The sequence below is a fragment of the Hyperolius riggenbachi genome, chromosome 5 (genome assembly GCF_040937935.1).
Source record: "Hyperolius riggenbachi isolate aHypRig1 chromosome 5, aHypRig1.pri, whole genome shotgun sequence".
NCBI lineage: Eukaryota > Metazoa > Chordata > Amphibia > Anura > Hyperoliidae > Hyperolius > Hyperolius riggenbachi.
The window spans coordinates 438,736,560-438,755,638 of NC_090650.1; the positions used below are offsets into that span (position 1 = coordinate 438,736,560).

General features: G+C 44.6%; 1 protein-coding gene across 3 annotated transcripts in view; it reads left to right on the forward strand.

The window, feature by feature from the left end:
• The window catches only part of ADGRB1 (adhesion G protein-coupled receptor B1), an 829,276-nt gene that overhangs the window by 607,995 nt on the left and 202,202 nt on the right, over positions 1-19,079 (forward strand). For all 3 annotated transcript variants that reach the window (XM_068238111.1, XM_068238113.1, XM_068238112.1), the window contains exon 18: positions 11,470-11,596. In XM_068238111.1, the coding sequence (XP_068094212.1) occupies positions 11,470-11,596 (127 nt within the window). The remainder of the gene's footprint in view (positions 1-11,469; positions 11,597-19,079) is intronic.

The following is a 19,079-nucleotide window of genomic DNA, read 5'->3' on the forward strand; positions in this document are numbered from 1 at the left end:
CAGACGTCCTGTCCCGCGATGTCACTGAAGAATCCTCCGTTCCCCGCCGCCGGTCACCGTCCAATTATTCGTCTAACTAGACGAATGTCACTGCGGGCTTCGCGGCCACGCACGTCCTCGCTCCCGATTGCGTCTCTGGGAGTTTACTGTGCAGGCGCAGTACGAGAAACTCTGGTAAGCTCCCGGAGACGCACGCAGGAGCGAGGACGTGCGCACCCGCGCAGCCTGCAGTGACATTCATCTAGTGGGCAGCACGGTGGCGTAGTGGTTAGGCAGCAGGGTGGCGTAGTGGTTAGCTCTCTCACCTTGCAGCGCTGGGTCCCTGGTTCGAATCCCAGCCAGGGCACTATCTGCAAAGAGTTTGTATGTTCTCTCCGTGTCTGCGTGGGTTTTCTCCGGGCACTCTGGTTTCCTCCCACATTCCAAAAACATACGGATAAGTTAATTGGTTCCCCCTAAAATTGGCCCTAGACTACAGTACTTACACTACATAATATAGACATATGGCAATGGTAGGGATTAGATTGTGAGCTCCTTTGAGGGACAGTTAGTGACAAGATATATATATATATATATATATATACACTGTACAGCGCTGCGTAATATGTCGGCGCTATGTAAATACTAAATTAATAATAATAATAGTTAGACGAGTAATTGGATGGTGACCCACGATGTGGAACGGAGAATTCTTCAGTAATGGCGCAGGACAGGATATCTGCAGGGGGCCGTTACAAGCCCCAGGTAAGTGACACTTTTTGATGTTAAAAAACGCTAGAGAACCTCTTTAAAGATTTCAAGGGTTGGAGAGTGCCGGATGTGCTGTGGAAGGGCATTCCAGAGGAGGGGTGAGGCACGTGAGAAGTCTTGTATACGTGAATGCAAGGAGGTAATTCTAGAGGAGTACAGACTATTGTGTGCAGGTCTGAGATATGATATGTATGGACTCTTCTGTGACGGTTGTTCTGTAGATGTTGTTGTTGGGCTGGCCTGTATGTTCTGTGCAGCCCGGTGACTGTGTTCAGTGACACGCAGCATTATTCATCTCTACACACACGTAAGAGAAGTCACTGGCTCAACACCTCTGATAATGCTGTGTGTTTATCCCGCTGCTCTGTGCGGATCACGCGGCTGTGTCACCTGCACCGGCGTTCCGCTGCTCTCTGTGGGAGGCTGCAGATCTCATATGAATCACTGTGCAGAGAAATGAGAGAAAACAGACACCAGCCAGTAATCCTCTCATCCAGCGAGTTACACAACTCTCTATTCCTGTCATATAACCAGTCAGAGCAGAATCATCCACAAGGCACACTAGGCAAGTACCTGGGGCTTGGTGGGTGTCAAGGGGTCAAATGCCAGCTTTTCTGACCTCTCTCCCACCTCAGCTTACAAAAGGGGCCATTAAGACGCACCAAAAATATGCTCAACAACAATAAGTGCTAAAGTGGAGCTGAACTCTTGCACAGGACAGAAGGAAAACATAGAGGAATGCACCCTGTATGTATTTAGAGAGTTTAGCCTGTCCAATTCCCCCTCATCTGTGACTTAACGCAAGTTGCAATTTGATCTCTCAGTTATGGCAGCTGTCTGCCACGGCAGAGCAGCACATTTGTAAACACAGGATGTTAACCCTTTGTCTGCTTCCATGAAAGCAGGAAGTAGACACACTGCAGATTTATTGCAGGATTTGTATCAGCTGTAACAAAGAAATGTTTTTTGTTAAAGGCTATTATGCTGTTGCTTATCTTTTAGAGCAGAGAGGAAGTTCTGAGTTCTGGTCTGCTTTAAAGGACAACCAATGTGACACGATGAGATAGCCATGTGTATGTACAGTGCCTAGCACACTAATAACTAGAGATGAGCGTAATGACGTAATTACGATTTCGCGAAATTTCGCATAATTAGTGTAATTCTGATTATGGCCGTAAGTACATAATCGTAATGAAGAAGGATTTCGCGAAATTTCGCGTAAGCGTAATTTTCGCGTCATTTTCGCATTACAATGGGTATTTGTTCATGCCGTAATTTCGCATTAAACGCTACCGTAATTTCGCGTTAAACCGTAACGCTCCGTATAATATAAAAAAGCTGCCGACTTTAAGGGCCCGTTTCCACTATAGCGTTACGAAATCGCCGGCGAATCACCGCAGACAAATTGCATGCGGGTGCGATTCCGCATGCGTTTTTTGCCGCGATTTCGCATGCGATTTCGCATAGGTAAGGCTGTATGCAATTTTAACCATGTCACTGCCTGTGTGAATTAACATGGGTACCTATGCGAAATCGCATGCGAAATCGCAGCAAAAAACGCATGGGGAAAACGCATGCGATTTCCCTATTAAATACATTGCGTGCGATTCGCCTGCATTCCACATGCAGGCGAATTCTGAGGGCCCTACCCTGCAGATTTTTTCTGCACAGAAAAACGTGCGGGGAAACGCACAAGTGGAAACAGTCCCATCCACTTGTACTGACTGTGCGAATCCGCATGCGGTCACCGCATGCGGATTCGCAATAGTGGAAACGGGCCCTAAGGGTTAATAAGAAAGCCCCCTTAAATGCTAAGAGCCTCAAATTTGGAGAATATATTAAGGAGATCAGAAGGAATAAGAGGAAAAAAATTTTTTTTCAAAAAGACCTTATAGTTTTTGAGAAAATCGATGTTAAAGTTTCAAAGTAAAAATGTATACATTTAAAAACCCGCCGACTTTAACGGTTAATAGCAAAGCCTGCTTAAAGTTTAGGAACACCAAATTCCCAGGGTATATTAAGGGGATCAGTGGGAATAAGAGGAACAATTTTTTTTTCAAAAAGACCTTATAGTTTTTGAGAAAATCGATTTTTAAGTTTCAAGGGCAAAAATGTCTTTTAAATGCGGAAAATGTCAGTTTTTTTTGCACAGGTAACAATAGTGTATTATTTTCATAGATTCCCCCAAGTGGGAAGAGTTTTACTTACTTCGTTCTGAGTGTGTGAAATATAAAAAAAAAAACGACGTGGGGTCCCCCCTCCCAGACCTCTTTAACCCCTTGTCCCCCATGCAGGCTGGGATAGCCAGAATGCGGAGCACCGGCCGCGTGGGGCTCCGCACCCTGACTATACCAGCCCGCATGGTCCATGGATTGGGGGGTCTCGGAAGGGGAGGGGCAGCCAAGCTTTCCCCTCCCCCTCCGAGCCCTTGTCCAATCCAAGGACAAGGGGCTCTTCTCCACCTCCGATGGGCGGTGGAGGTGGAGGCCGCGATTTCCTGGGGGGGGTTCATGGTGGAATCTGGGAGTCCCCTTTAAAAAGGGGTCCCCCAGATGCCCACCCCCCCTCCCAGGAGAAATGAGTATAGAGGTACTTGTACCCCTTACCCATTTCCTTTAAGAGTTAAAGTAAATAAACACACAAACACATAGAAAAAGTATTTTAATTGAACAAAAAACATAACCACGAAAAAAGTCCTTTAATATTCTTAATTAACCATTAATACTTACCTGTCCCTTTAAATAAATGATCCCTCGAAATAGCCTCGGAAATGTTCTATCAGTTACAATGTAACAAAGTTATTACAATGTAACAACTTTGTTACATTGTAACTACGCCGCACCCGACGTCACTCGCCGCCGCCGCATACACTTACGCGTCCGTGCAGGACGCTAAGTCCTCGTAGCTCCCGCTGTCCACCCCGCCCACATCTGTCACCCACATGTCACCCACATGTGGGTGACATGTGGGAGAGGCGGGGAAGGCAGCAGGAGCCGGCGGGGACTTAGCGTCCTGCACGGAGTCCGGACCCGACAGAGCTCTGAGCTATATAGCTCAGAGCTCTCTAAGCATCTTTGAATTTGGGCTCCAAGGAGCCCCATTGGTCCTTAGCAGACCAATGGGGTTCCTTCAAATCAGAAGGAACCCCATTGGTCTGCTAAGGACCAATGGGGCTCCTTGGAGCCCAAATTCAAAGATGCTTAGAGAGCTCTGAGCTATATAGCTCAGAGCTCTGTCGGGTCTGTGCAGCGCAGACGCGTATGCGGCGCTGAGCGGCGAGTGACGTCGGGTGCGGCGTAGTTACAATGTAACAAAGTTGTTACATTGTAATAACTTTGTTACATTGTAACTGATAGAACATTTCCGAGGCTATTTCGAGGGATCATTTATTTAAAGGGACAGGTAAGTATTAATGGTTAATTAAGAATATTAAAGGACTTTTTTCGTGGTTATGTTTTTTGTTCAATTAAAATACTTTTTCTATGTGTTTGTGTGTTTATTTACTTTTAACTCTTAAAGGAAATGGGTAAGGGGTACAAGTACCTCTATACTCATTTCTCCTGGGAGGGGGGGTGGGCATCTGGGGGACCCCTTTTTAAAGGGGACTCCCAGATTCCACCATGAACCCCCCCCCAGGAAATCGCGGCCTCCACCTCCACCGCCCATCGGAGGTGGAGAAGAGCCCCTTGTCCTTGGATTGGACAAGGGCTTGGAGGGGGAGGGGAAAGCTTGGCTGCCCCTCCCCTTCCGAGACCCCCCAATCCATGGACCTTGCGGGCTGGTATAGTCAGGGTGCGGAGCCCCACGCGGCCAGTGCTCCGCATTCTGGCTATCCCAGCCTGCATGGGGGACAAGGGGTTAAAGAGGTCTGGGAGGGGGGACCCCACGTCGTTTTTTTTTTATATTTCACACACTCAGAACGAAGTAAGTAAAACTCTTCCCACTTGGGGGAATCTATGAAAATAAAACACTATTGTTACCTGTGCAAAAAAACCTGACATTTTCCGCATTTAAAAGACATTTTTGCCCTTGAAACTTAAAAATCGATTTTCTCAAAAACTATAAGGTCTTTTTGAAAAAAAAAATTGTTTTCCTCTTATTCCCACTGATCCCCTTAATATACCCTGGGAATTTGGTGTTCCTAAACTTTAAGCAGGCTTTGCTATTAACCGTTAAAGTCGGCGGGTTTTTAAATGTATACATTTTTACTTTGAAACTTTAACATCGATTTTCTCAAAAACTATAAGGTCTTTTTGAAAAAAAATGTTTTCCTCTTATTCCTCCTGATCTCCTTAATATATTCTCCAAATTTGAGGCTCTTAGCATTTAAGGGGGCTTTGCTATTAACCCTTAAAATCGGCGGCTTTTTTACATTATACGGAGCGTTACGGTTTAACGCGAAATTACGGTAGCGTTTAATGCGAAATTACGGCATGAACGAAATGCGAAATTACACGTTGAAAATTACGCTTACGGTATTTTCAATTACGATTTTAATGGCAATTACGCTACCGTAATTTTGCATCGTAATCGCAAATTTCGCATGCGTAATTATAGTAATGCGAAATTACGAAAATTTCGGCTCAACTCTACTAATAACTAGGCTGTGTTCCTTTTTTACTTTCTCTGCCTGAAAGAGTTAAACATCAGGTATGTAAGTGACAGGTTCTGTCTGGGTTGGGACCGGGTCGGGTCTGGGTCAGACTATAGCACAACCCTCACTGATAAGTAATTACAGCCATAAAACACTTTCCTGTCAGTAAATGGCTTCTGAGAGCAGAAAAGAGATAAAAAGGGTCAATAGTTCATAGATTTTAGCCCTGGCACACTTCAATGAAGGTGTCATTGAGCAGAGACAATGAAACAGTAAAAACTTAAAAACTAGATTGATTTAAAGATACAATAAGACTGTGGGATATCTAAAAAAAAAAAAAAAAAAAAAAAAAAAAAAGTTTTTTAGGAGAAGGAGGATAGATACAATTGTTTTTCTTCACACTTTATTTTCACCTCGGATGTCCTTTAGGCCTCTTTCACAGTAGGACGTTGCGTTGTGATGCAACGTTATAGTCGCAACGCAAATTACAACGCAACACCCCAAAAAAGTCGCAATGCAACTTAATGCCCCGTTATTGTCGCATACAGTAGCGCATACAGGCAATGGAAAGTATGCTTCCAAGTAATTACTGAGCATGTGCAAACAGTCCACCGCAGCTAATAACGTGTATAACGCTCAGCATGCAGCACTTTCTAATAACGCTACACGTTACACACAAATGCAACGTGTGCACTGTGACTGTCGCACAGACTTAGTATTGCTGTGCAACTTTTTGGGGGCATTGCGTTGTAATTTGCGTTGCGACTTTAACGTTGCATCAAAACGCAACGTCCTACTGTGAAAGAGGCCTAAAGTCAATTGGCAATCTACACTGGAGGTATTTGCTCAGTAAGCCCATTGCCCGCCGATCTGAGTGCAATTAGCAAATTTTAGCAGAAGTTCAGCGAAGACTTTTTGGGACATTCGCACTTTGCATGGGAATGTTGCTACGTGTGAACCCTGCCTATGATGTTGTGTATAGCTGTGTTTTGCTCCATGTTGGCCTCACGGGTCTTCCTATTAAATATTTATCAGTACAGAAGCGGCGGAATATGATGGCTGCATATAAATCGATAATAATAATAAGCGACTCTGTCCTGATATCTAAGTAACACTACATAACCAACTCTTTATCGATGTTCAGCGACGCTGTATAATGTCAAGGTGCGCTATTATTATGCATTGGTATTTTCCACAGCAGTTTATAGAGTAAACGGAACAATCTGAGTCCCTGATTGTCCCCTCAGAGGAGCTTACATTTCACTGTCCCTTACTTAGTCATAGCCTAATGTCACTGGAGAAGTCTGAGGCCGGGTGCTGGAGGGAACCAGCTGATTTACCCGCATGTCATGTATGTGGGATGCTGGCAAGACAGCCACTTAGTTAGCTTGGAAAAAAGGCGACTGCAATACAAAAGCTTGACACGTGAGCTTTTTGTCCCTAGGGTTGTACAAGGGACAAGAGGACGTGATCTGTGTATGGAGGAAAAGAGTTCTTGCCATATATTCAGAAAGGGGTCCTTCACAGTGTGTCTAAAATCTGGAATATCTTACCTCAGGAAGTAGTTATGGCAAACTCTATATCTGCATTTAAAGGACCTCTGTCGGGAAAATCTTAAAATGTAAAATACATGTAAACATATACAAATAAGAAGTATGTTTCTCCCAGAGTAAAATGAGCCATAAATTAATTTCCTCCTATCTTGCTGTCACTTTCAGTAAGTAGTAGAAATCTGACATTACCAACAGATTTTGGACTAGCCCATCTTCTCATGAGGGGTCTCAGGGTTTTCTTTATTTTTAAACGCACTTAGTGAATGGCAGTTGCTCCGTCTAACTGCCAAAATAGCGCGCAGCGAGCAGGAAGGCTGGCCAGCATCTTTGTATAAATCTTTTTTCAGGGAATGGCTTTATAAAGAATAAAGGCCATGCTGAGAATGCCCCATGAAGAGATGGACTAACCCAAAACCTGTCGGTAATGTCAGATTTCTACTACTTACTGTGACAGCAACACAGGAGACAAGCAATGTATGGCTCATTTTACTCTGGAAGAAATGTACTTCTTATTTATATGTATTTTAAATTTTAAGATTTTCGCGACAGTTCCTCTTTAAAGAGGGCTTGGGTGCTTTCCTTGCATTGAAGGGCATCCACGGCTATAATTACTAGTAATTCCCAGAAGAGTTGATCCAGGGATTTATCTAACTACCATGTAGAGTCGGGAAGGAATTTTTAATAGGCCGAGGCCTTGTAAGGTTTTTTGCCTTCCCCTGGATCAACTGGGATATGTGCAGGTTCAGGATGGTGTTTTTTTTCCTTGTGGTTGAACTTGATAGACTGTTGTCATTTTTTCAACCAAACTATGTGGGCTTATTCACAGTCTTATAACGCAGCTTACCGCACTGCAAGGATAAGCCTATGGGACGTTCACAGTGTGACGTTAGCGTTCCATTGTAATGTTTTGCGTTATGGTAACACACTGCTTGCAGCGCGTTACCATAGTTACATAGTTATTTTGGTTGAAAAAAGACACACGTCCATCGAGTTCAACCGCACACGTTACCAGGTACAGGAAAGCATACTTTAAATTACCTGTATGCTTTACTGTACCTACTGTGTGCAACGGTAAGGCAGCGTTAATGTGCGTAACCACCTTTTTTTTGCACTGCGTTGTAATGCTGCCTTGTGATTTTAACGTCGCATTACAACGCAATGTCTCACTGTGAATATAGCCTCAAATTTTGTAACTACAGGCAGTCCCAGCTCAAATTTGGTATAATTGTAATTTCGTATCAAAATTCACAATTACGATACAAAGTCATAATGCAAAATTTGTCATTCATTCCGTGCCTAGCTGCAGATATGATCCAGTGTTCTCTCCAGGCTCTTTTAGCTGGGTGCTCCACCTGGGTAGTTTTGGTGAGCACCCGGCTGTCATCGGCTCACCACCTCCTACGCTGTAAGCAGAGTTGCTCACAAAGCACCGGCCCTGCATTTTCTCATCTCTCCCCACCCAGCTACTTTTTAATGCCACCCGGCTGGAAAAAAAATTCTGGGGAGAACACTGCGATCCATAATTTTGTGATTACCAATAAACACATGAAAATGCAAAATACGATTCTCTTCGGGAACAAGTCCAAAAATGTTTTTGTTTAAAAAAAAAAAAACCTTTGTATGCTTTGAGAAAATCAATTTTAAAAAATTAAAATATTTTTTTTGTTGTTTTTTTAAACTCTGTAAAATTACATTTTTCTGTGGTGCACTTTAATGTATACCATAGGGTGCCCCTTCCAGAGTAACCCCTTGTCACCCATGCAGGCTGGGATAGCCAGAATGCAGAGCTGGGACTGTGTGGGGCTCTGCACCCTGACCTATACCAGCCCGCATGGTCCATGGTATGGGGGGGGAGGGGCTCTCACCCAAAAGCCCTTGTCCAATCCATGGACAAGGGGCTCTTCCCACCTCCAGTGCCCTGTATAAAATGAGTACAGTATACAGAACTTGGAATTCAATATATTGAAAAGTGTGTCACAGTTTAAAAAACATTTTTTTCTTTGGATTTCTTTAAATCGGTTTCCTTAAAACTTTTTTTTTGGAAAACAAAACTTTGTCTTCGTAGAAACAGAAGCTTTTTGCGATAGTTCAGGTTGGAGTGAGCATAGGATGTCCCCCATGATGCATCACTGCTGAATATGCAAATCATCCCTTGTTGTCCCTGTGAGCTAGCCACACCTCCAGATCTGCTGGAATGCAATGATGTGTCAGCTTGTTAATTGTACAGAGCCACACTAATCCAACATGCATACAGACTGTTTCGGATTGGTTGATGCTCATCAGTGCATGGCATGGATTAAGGTGGCTCTGTGGGGTAGGACTTGAAGCACCCAGAGTTACAGATTACCCAGCAACCTCATGGCGAACCAAATCTCATTGGGGTGTGTAAGGCTTGCTGGGTAGTCTGTGTGTTTCAAGCCCTACCCCACAGAGCCACATTAATCCATGCCATGCACTGATAAGATGTGTTGCACTTGAACTCAGGGCCCGTAACTAGAGGTGGGCAGCACCTGCGATCACAGGGGGCCCAGAGCTGTGGGGGACCCCCGACTACTAACCTTCCCTTCCTCCCATACAGGAGGAAGGGAAGGGGGTTCCATCAAAGTTTTGCTGGGGACCCCCTGAATTGTAGTTACACCCCTGTTTGAACTTATATATCTACTTGCTTTATTAATTTGCCAGATCACGAGGCAGTGGAGGAACCTCTCAGATAATTGGATTATCAGTATGTTATTCCTGGCAGATGGTTATTACACTAGCTCTTTCTTCATGCAGACTTCTAATTATTGAATATAACAGATTACTTTAATGTGTGTGTAATATAGAACTTTAATAATAATAATAATATTGATAATCATAAAGAAAATATCATTAATATGATTTTCGGAAATTCTAGAACTACATATACATTATATTTTTGCTGTGACTTTTGTGTATTTTCCATTGAATACAGTGTTTTGTTTTCTCTGATTTTGCTTAATGATGACATTTCTGCCATCATCCTCATCCTCCTCATCATCTTCACCCTCCTCATCGTCATCCTCATCCTCCTCCTCTTCATTTTCATCCTCCTCATCACTATCCACCTCTTCCTCCTCATCTTCACCCTCCTCATCCTCCTCATCATCATCCTCCTCTTCATCTTCATCCTCCTCGTCACTATCCTCCTCTTCCTCCTCATCCACCTCATCATCATCATCATCTTCATCTTCATCCTCCTCATCACTATCCACCTCATCCTCCTCATCATCATCCTCCTCTTCATCTTCATCCTCCTCATCACTATCCTCCTCTTCCTCCTCATCCACCTCATCCTCATCATCACTATCCTCCTCTTCCTCCTCATCTTCACCCTCCTCATCCTTCTCCTCATCATCATCCGCTTTCATCTTCATCCTCCTCATCACTATCCTCCTCTTCCTCCTCATCTTCACCCTCCTCATCATCATCTTCAGCCTCCTCATCGTCATCCTTGTCCTCCTCCTCCTCCTCCTCATCATCTTCATCCTCCTCATCGCTATCCTCCTCTTCCTCATCACCATCCTCCTCTTCCTCATCATCATCCTCCTCTTCCTCATCATCATCCTTTTCCTCATCCTCCTCATCTTCATCCTTCTCCTCATCCTTCTCATCTTCATCCTTCTCATCATCATCTTCATCCTCCTCCTCATCACCATCATTATCATCCTCCTCATCTTCACCCTCATCATCACCATCCTCCTCCTCCTCTTTATCATCCTCATCCTCCTCTCTGGCATCCCATCTTCACACTTCTCCCCACTGTCGGGAGAAGATTTTTTGTTTTTTCCTGGAAACGGGCCGTGGCTGCTGCTGGCTTTATTGAAACTTTTCTGGAGCGTGTGGCAGTGGCAGCCCAGTGTGATGTTATTATTAGTGACTTTCAGTGAATTTACTGACGCCTGCTCTAATCTTCATCCTCCCCTCCCCCCCACTCCAGCATCTCAAACTTCTCTCTCCCTCTCTCTGCTCCGACTGTCAATGCAGCTCCCCCCCCCCCCCTTCCCTGCTCATCTCTCCAGCCGCCCTCCCTGCACGACCAGCTCCGTCCAGACAGCACCATTCAGGCCAACCTGAGCGATTTGCATGCCTCCATTCACCCCCACCCATCCCAAAGACCCCCCCATTACTACATCTAACCTCCCCCTATCTCTTCTCCATCGCATTTCATTCATAGAGCCCCCCCTACGTCCCAGCTTCCATCACTCCAGTGCAAACCCATGACCCCCCCACTCTCTCCATCCTCCCTCCCCTCCGCTATATCTCCATCGCTTGTTTTATATACTTCAGCCTGATCCGCCCCCCCCAATAGCATCCATAACAATCTGGTATGTCGGCTCTTTGTTGTATTTATACTCCTATCTCCTGTCTATATTTCCCCCTCTTCCCTGTCTCCTTCTCTCGCCTCCTGTGTAGTACTATATATAGCTGCAGATTATGTTGATGCTCCCAGCTTTCGCCCATCCCCTGATTATTTATCATCATTGGTGCTACAATCTCTTCCGTTTTTGTCTCCCTTTCTCTCCCCCCCCCCCTTTTCCCCCCCTTTTGTAGATCTTCTAATCTGGGCTCCTGGTCGTTCAAAGGCTGCCGAACGTTCCCCGTGGATCCATTTCATACTAAATGCCTATGTGATCGCTTATCCAGCTTCGCCATTTTATCCCACATCAGTTCAGACATGGTAAGTCCCTCTTCTCTCTAAAGGGGAAAGAAAAAAATAGAAAGAAAAAAAAAAGAGAAGGTTGTTTTGTTTTTTTTTGTATTGGTACGCTATTGTCGTACCGTTCAATGTTTAACCTTGCAACGGGGTCAGATCCATTAGACTAAGCCGCTGCACCCCGCGCACCCCTCCTCCCTTCCTCTCTCGTCCTCGTCATGGGCACCTCCAGCTGTGAAAGTGTTAAAGGGCCTGTCCATTAGATCGCTAGTCAATTACTAACGTTAATACATTGTATCCCCGGACTGCCTGTTGTCACCTCCCTGCCTCTGTCGGCACAACCGGTGACACAGCGGCAAAACGGTCACAATAATATTGTGAATGTGAGGCAGGCGAGAAGGAGACAGGCGAAGGGCCGCTTCGCAATCTGTGCGCAGGCAGGAGGTGAAAGGTTGTGTATGTATACATGTGTGTGGGGGCGTTCGGTCTTTTGTAAAAATAAAAAATGGAAAAAAATGTGTGTTTTGAAAACTTGATATGGAAAAAAAATTGGTCTATGCGACCAGCGTGACACCCCCACCTGTCTCCTCCCCCTTCCTTCTCCATGTTGCAAAGAAATTCTCTTTTTGAGTCAGAAGCAAAATTGATTTGTTGGCGGTATGCAGAGTCGACCTACAATAGTTTTTTTTTTATTTCGGTGTGTTTTTTTTTAATATCCAATAATGTCATGCAATGTACAATGCTATCTGCCGCAGATTTATTTATAAATTCATTGGTTGACTTGTTCTGTATGCTTTTGTATTGTGTATCTATATAAGGCACATGCTGCTGTTTATTGACTGTTCTATAAAGGTGACTGTGTGTGATCGCTTTTTGACAGCTGAGATGAATTTTTGAGCCCAAAATTATGAGAAAATAATGAAAAAAAATTCTAGTTTTGAAAAGGGGCAGAAAGTCACTTGGGGTTCTTATTTCTAGGTTTATGTTCCCACGAGATAGTTTTCTTCACTTCCTTGGCATGTGACCTCCATGGGCCTCTGTAATTTTATCAGACCTGTTGTGGTTATGGAGGGAAAAAATTAAGAGGAGCAAAAAAAAAAAATTCATTGGTGTTCTAAGACAGTGTTAGCTGTCTGAAAAACTCATTTTTGGAGAGACATGCGTACTTCCTATTGGGACAGGAAGTGGGAAATAATCTGTGAGGAAGGCAGAGATTTTAAGTTATTATCTCTTTCATTCATAGTTAATGCAAGAAGTTTTGAATCAGGAATGTCTTAGCTGTCAACATTCTTTTTATTTATTTATTTATTTTTGCAAAATGAAAAGGGTACTACCCGCCACACCAATTTAAAGGGGAACTAAAGTAAGAGGTATACAGAGGCTGCCATGTTTATTTCCTTTTAGTCAATACCAGTTGCCTGGCAGCCCTGCTGATCCTCTGCCTCTAATACTATTAGCCATAGCCCCTGAACAAGCATGCAGCAGATCAGGTGTTTCAGACTTTAAAGTCAGATCTGGTAGCTGCATGCTTGTTTCTGGTGTTATTCAGATACTACTGCAGAGAAATAGACCAGCAGGACAGCCAGGCAACTGGTATTGCTTAAAAGGAAATAAATATGGCAGCCTCCGTATACCTCTTACTTCAGTTCCCCTTTAAAGGACAACTAAAGTGAGAGAAATATGGAGGCAGCCATATGTATTTCCTTTTAAACAATACCAGTTCCCTGGCAGCCCTGCTGATCTATTTGGTTGCAGTAGTGTCTGAATCACACCAGAAACAAGCATGCAGCTAATCTTGTCAGATCTGACAATAATGTCAGAAACCTCTGATCTGCTGCATGCTTGTTCAGGGACTATGGCTAAAAGCATTAGAGGCAGAGGATCAGCAGGGCTGTCAGGAAACTGGTATTGCTTAACCACCCTGGTGTTCTGATAAGATCGCCAGGGCGGCTGCGGGAGGTTTTTTTTTAAATTAAAAAAAAACTATTCCATGCAGCCAACTGAAAGTTGGCTGCATGAAAGCCCACTAGAGGGCACTCCGGATGCGTTCTTCTGATCGCCTCCGGCGGCCAGAAGTAACACGGAAGGCCGCAATGAGCGGCCTTCCGTGTTTCGCTTACCTCGTCGCCATGGCGACGAGCGGAGTGACGTCATGGACGTCAGCCGACGTCCTGACGTCAGCCGCCTCCGATCCAGCCCTTAGCGCTGGCCGGAACTGTTTGTTCCGGCTACGCTGGGCTCGGGCGGCTGGGGGGACCCTCTTTCGCCGCTGCACGCGGCGGATTGCCGCGCTGCGGCGGCGATCAGGTAGCACACGCGGCTGGCAAAGTGCCGGCTGCGTGTGCTGCTTTTTATTTCATTAAAATCGGCCCAGCAGGGCCTGAGCGGCAGCCTCCGGCGGTGTTGGACGAGCTGAGCTCGTCCAGACCGCTCAGGTGGTTAAAAGGAAATAAATATGGCAGCCTCCGTGTCCCTCTCATTTCAGCTGTCCTTTATAGCACAGTGTCTCCTCCTCGGCAACCTACAGCTGCCTGCTCACTCCCAGACAATCTGAATCATTCTATCTGTAGTCACATGATTATGCCTGGGGAAAAGGGAGAATGATTGCTTCGTCAGCCAAAGCCACGCCTCCCTGGTGATTGGTAAGCTGGTCACTTCAGAGGGTTATGGCTTCTGTCTGGCGAAGAGGAGGTGTGGCTTTTGCCTGACGGGGAAGGGGTGGGGCAAGTGAAGACAGGCTGCTTAGGAGATGTGGATCTGTAATATGGTGCAGCAGGTATTTTCCTCTTTTTGTTTTAGTTTTATTTATTTTTTTAGTTTGCAAAAAGGGCATTTCTATAGCAAAACATTTTTATTCCATGCATTATTAATTTGAAACCATGTCCTACACAAAAATACAAATAATAAAAAACACTGATACTTGGATTTAACAGAAAACAAATTAATTTCTGGACATATACTTTAAGGATTCTCAAGCCAAACATATACTGTATATTTCACACAACCCCCCCCCCCCTCCCCCATGCTATTCAGGTAAATATTTTTCCTCCCAGATTTGGGCTTTAAAATTCTCTGCCTCCTGTGTGCAGTTTGGAAGATTCTGAGTTGATCTCGGTTGTAATTTTCCTCCTGGATTTGGGCTTCACAATTCTCAGCCTCCTGTACTCTGCTTGGAAGACTTTCAGTTGGTTGAGTTCAGGGCTGGGCCGAGGCATAGGCTTGAGAGGCTCCAGCCTCAGGGCGCAGTGTAGGAGGGGGCGCACAATTCATTCAGCTGTCATTCCTAATTGTGTATGAAGCAGAAAGAAATAAGAAAAGGAGATACATAGCAGTGACTGCAAGCCAGATAACTAGAGATTAAGGTGTTGGGGAGGTTGTGGGCCCTGTGGCCCTCTTAGTCTAATAGCAATCAGTGTGTGACGGCTGGGGTGGCAGGGATGGAGGAGGGGCCTCCTAGTGTAATAGTAATCAGTGTGTGACGGCTGGGGTGTGAGGGATGGGGGAGGGGCCTCTTAGTCTAATAGCAATCAGTGTGTGACAGCTGAGGTGAGAGGGATGGAGGGATGCACTTTGGTGTCTCAGCCTTGGGTGCTGGAGGACCTTGTCCCTGCTCTGGTTGAGTTGGTCTCAGTTGGTTGTAGTTATATATTCAGGGATGATGGTCCTCATAAATGTGATTTGTATCAGAGGTATAATTGCTCGAAGAGGAGCTACTGTAGCTTCAGGGTGTCCAAGAGCTACGGAGGTCCCCAACTTATTATCTTCCATGCCTCCAATACAGGGTCCCCCTTCAGAGCAGGTCATTGTGGCCATGGCTGGGGAGAAGTCATGGTGGCTATGGCTGAAATGAAGTCATGGTTATGGAGGGTCATGGTTTCCATGGCTGGGGTGAAGTCATGGTTACAATGGCTCTGGTGAAATCATGGTGTCCATGGTTATGGAGGGTCATGGTTTCCATGGCTGGGGTGAAGTCATGGTTTCTATGGCTGTGGTGAAGTCATGGTGGCCATGGTTATGGAGGATTATGGTTTCCATGGCTGTGGTGAAGTCATGGTGGCCATGGTTATGGAGGATTATGGTTTCCATGGCTGTGGTGAAGTCATGGTGGCCATGGTTATGAAGGGTCATGGTTTCTATGGCTGGGGTGAAGTCATGGTGGCCATGGTTATGAAGGGTCATGGTTTCTATGGCTGGGGTGAAGTCATAGCGGCCATGGTTATGGAGAGTCATGGTTTCTATGGCTGGAGTGAAGTCATGGTGGTGATGATTATGGAGGGTTATGGTTGCCATGGCTGGGTAGAAGTCATGGTGGCCATGGTTATGGAGAGTCATGGTTTCTATGGCTGGAGTGAAGTCATAGTGGCCACAGTCATGCATCTCCCTCCCAGATACAATTGTTTTGCCTGAAGAAGTGGGTTCTTTCCAGTGAAACGCATCACAATTGGAATTTTTTTTTCTTTCAAATGTGAAACTAAAAGTTGTTTTGAATCTAGACCTATTGAATTTCACTACCTGATTTTAGTGTATTGTATCTTATGTTGGCGCCTCTGCTTTGGGATCATTGATACCTGCTGGGGATGGGCACTGCCTGTGTGGAATACTCCCAGGCATAGAGCTGCAGGAGCAGGTGATCATCAGGAGATGCCACACTGTGAAAGAGGCCTCATTCTAATCGGGCAAAAAATTGTACAGTGTATGGCTTCCTAAAACGAGGTAGCCATACACTGTCCAATTTTTTATCCCAATAAAGGTTCCCATTAACAGTAAAGATTTTCACTAAATGCGATCTTTCAATGTGGTTTGACCGATCGTAACTAATCAAAAGGCAATTATCGATTGTTCACATTTACTGAACGATTCTTTCTTCAAATTCCATTATAAAATCTAACTTTCGGATCGATTTTGTCCTATTTAGTAGTCGACCAAAGAATCGTTCGTTATCGATTGCCTTCATAAATGCCAAATTTCCTATACAATTCGATCGTAAAGATCGCATCGAAAGATTGCATGTGGTGAAAACATTGTACCATTAATGGACAACTTAAGATGTTCCATCAGACAAAAACATCTAATCTTTAATTGAAATGGACTTAAAGAGAACCCGAGGTGGGTTTGAAGAATATTATCTGCATACAGAGGCTGGATCTGCCTATACAGCCCAGCCTCTGTTGCTATCCCAAACCCCCCTAAGGTCCCCCTGCACTCTGCAATCCCTCCATAAATCACAGCCATGCTGCTGACAAACAGCTTGTCAGAGCTGGCTGTGTTTATCTCTATAGTGTCAGTCTGCTGCTCTCCCCGCCTGCATCCCTTCCCTCCCTGCTGATTGGAGGGAAGGGACGGGGGCAGGGACCGGAGCTATGCAGGAGGTGGGGAGCAGCTGAGACTGACACTACAGATGTAAACACAGCCTCACAGCACGGCTGTGATTTATGAGGGATTGCAGAGTGCAGGGGGACCTTAGTGGGGTTTGGGATAGCAACAGAGGCTGGGCTGTATAGGCAGATCCAGCCTCTGTATGCAGATAATATTCTTCAAACCCACCTCGGGTTCTCTTTATAGGCAGATCCAGCCTCTGTATGCAGATAACATTCTTTAAACCCACCTCGGGTTCTCTTTAAAGTGAACCACCAGACTAAAAATCTACTCAGCAGCACTGAAAATGCTTGGTGTTTCCTTTAACAGCTTCACAGCATCAGAACTTTGTTTTCTTACCCAAGCCTCACTTTTAGCTGCACAGAAGGAAACTGCCCGGGCATTTTTCCCCTGATGCTGTGCAAAGCATGATGGGATTTCTGATGATGTTGTTCTCCTTCTGCTGTCTTGGCACATTTTTGTTTCTTTTTAATTCGAGATTTGAAGCCTAGCGTGTGCAGCTGGGAGGGGTGATCAGGACAAAGGACAGTTGGAACTGTGTCTCCTGCTCCTTGTCACCTCCTTTCAACCAAAAAGATGGCTGCCCCCATGAAAAAGTTGGCTGCCCCCATGAAATCACAAACATTTGCCGGTTCTTTTAAAACAGGGTGGGTAGGAGATTATATTACCTATCTATTTTAATTAACATAACTAATGTAACTTAAAGCGGAATATAACCCTGCATTTCAACTTTGCTCTAAAACATTATTTACAGCATAGTATATGCAACCAGCATATTTTTTTTTACTAGACCAGCATTGGAAGGGTTAAACACAGAGGTTTAAAGTTCCGTGGAGAGATATGCAGAAGTTCAGATTGTTACATTCTATTTAGTTAAATGTATCTATTGAGAAATGTTACACACTCTTTGGCTGTCCTCCAACTCCTTCTCAGTCAGAGAGATGAGTCACATTCAACACTTAGATACATTTATGTAAACAAAATGTATCTATTTCGGCTTCTGATGCATCTGCAGAAATCTCCAGGAACTTTAAAGCACTGTGTAACCCTTCCAATGCTGGTCTAGTAAAAAAAAAAAAATGCTGGTTGCATATAATATACTGTAAATAATGTTTTAGAGCAAAGTTGAAATGCAGGGTTATATTCCGCTTTAATGACAGCATGCTTGTTTAGGCTGAAGTTCCCCTTTAAGTATTTATCAATATTACGATCAAAACACTGAACCACAACATTGGTTTTTGGTTGGTCGATCATAATATCTATAGTAATTACGATTATAGTTACGATTGAAAGCACAATTGTATAATGTATGGCCAGTAGTATTCTTGAATAGCAGCGCAATGTATTCCCCTGTCTACGTAATTATAGAAATTGCCCAGAAAAGAAGCTTTTCAATGTCCTGTACGTCAGAAGGGCCGCGGACAGGTGAAGTGGGTTCTCGTTTCACTCTGTTTCTCTCTCGACAAGACTTCTAACTGCCATTACTTCCCTGCAGACAGCCGCTGCCCTGTGTGTGTTACTGCAGCACACTAATGCCTGTTACAATGATGTACAGTGTAACTCATCAAGGTAAGAGGGGGTTCTCGGGAAACCCCCCATCCCCTCTCCCCCCCCCCCCCCCTCAAAAAAAAAGACAAAGTAAATAAAGAAAAAAGTCACAGATGATACAGAGGTATTGTAAAATCACCCTGAGGGCTTGCTCACACTGCAGGCGGTTTTGTCTTTTTTTTCGCATGTGTGCGCTTTTTAACCCCACCCCCCGACCACGTGGACAATGGATGTTTATGAGAAGGTTCATATCAGCATGGGTTGTGCGCTGTGCAGCTAGCAAAGCGCTACCTGTACCATTTTTGGGGCGATTCTGCCTCAATGGAAGGTATTGGAAAAAACGGAAAACGCTCACAAAATCGCTTTGTGCAGCGATCGCGTTCACGTTTTTTTTAAGAGTAAACACATTGTATTTATTCTTTTCCGGGTCAAAGAGTTCACTTCCTGTCTTGCGTCAAGGAGTGAATTAAAAAAACGCTCGGGAAAAACGCTTAGAAAACCACTTATCAAAAAAAAATCGAATTGCCCACTCAAGCGCCAGGAATCAAAAAAAAAATATGCGTCAAAAACCGCCCAAAGCCAA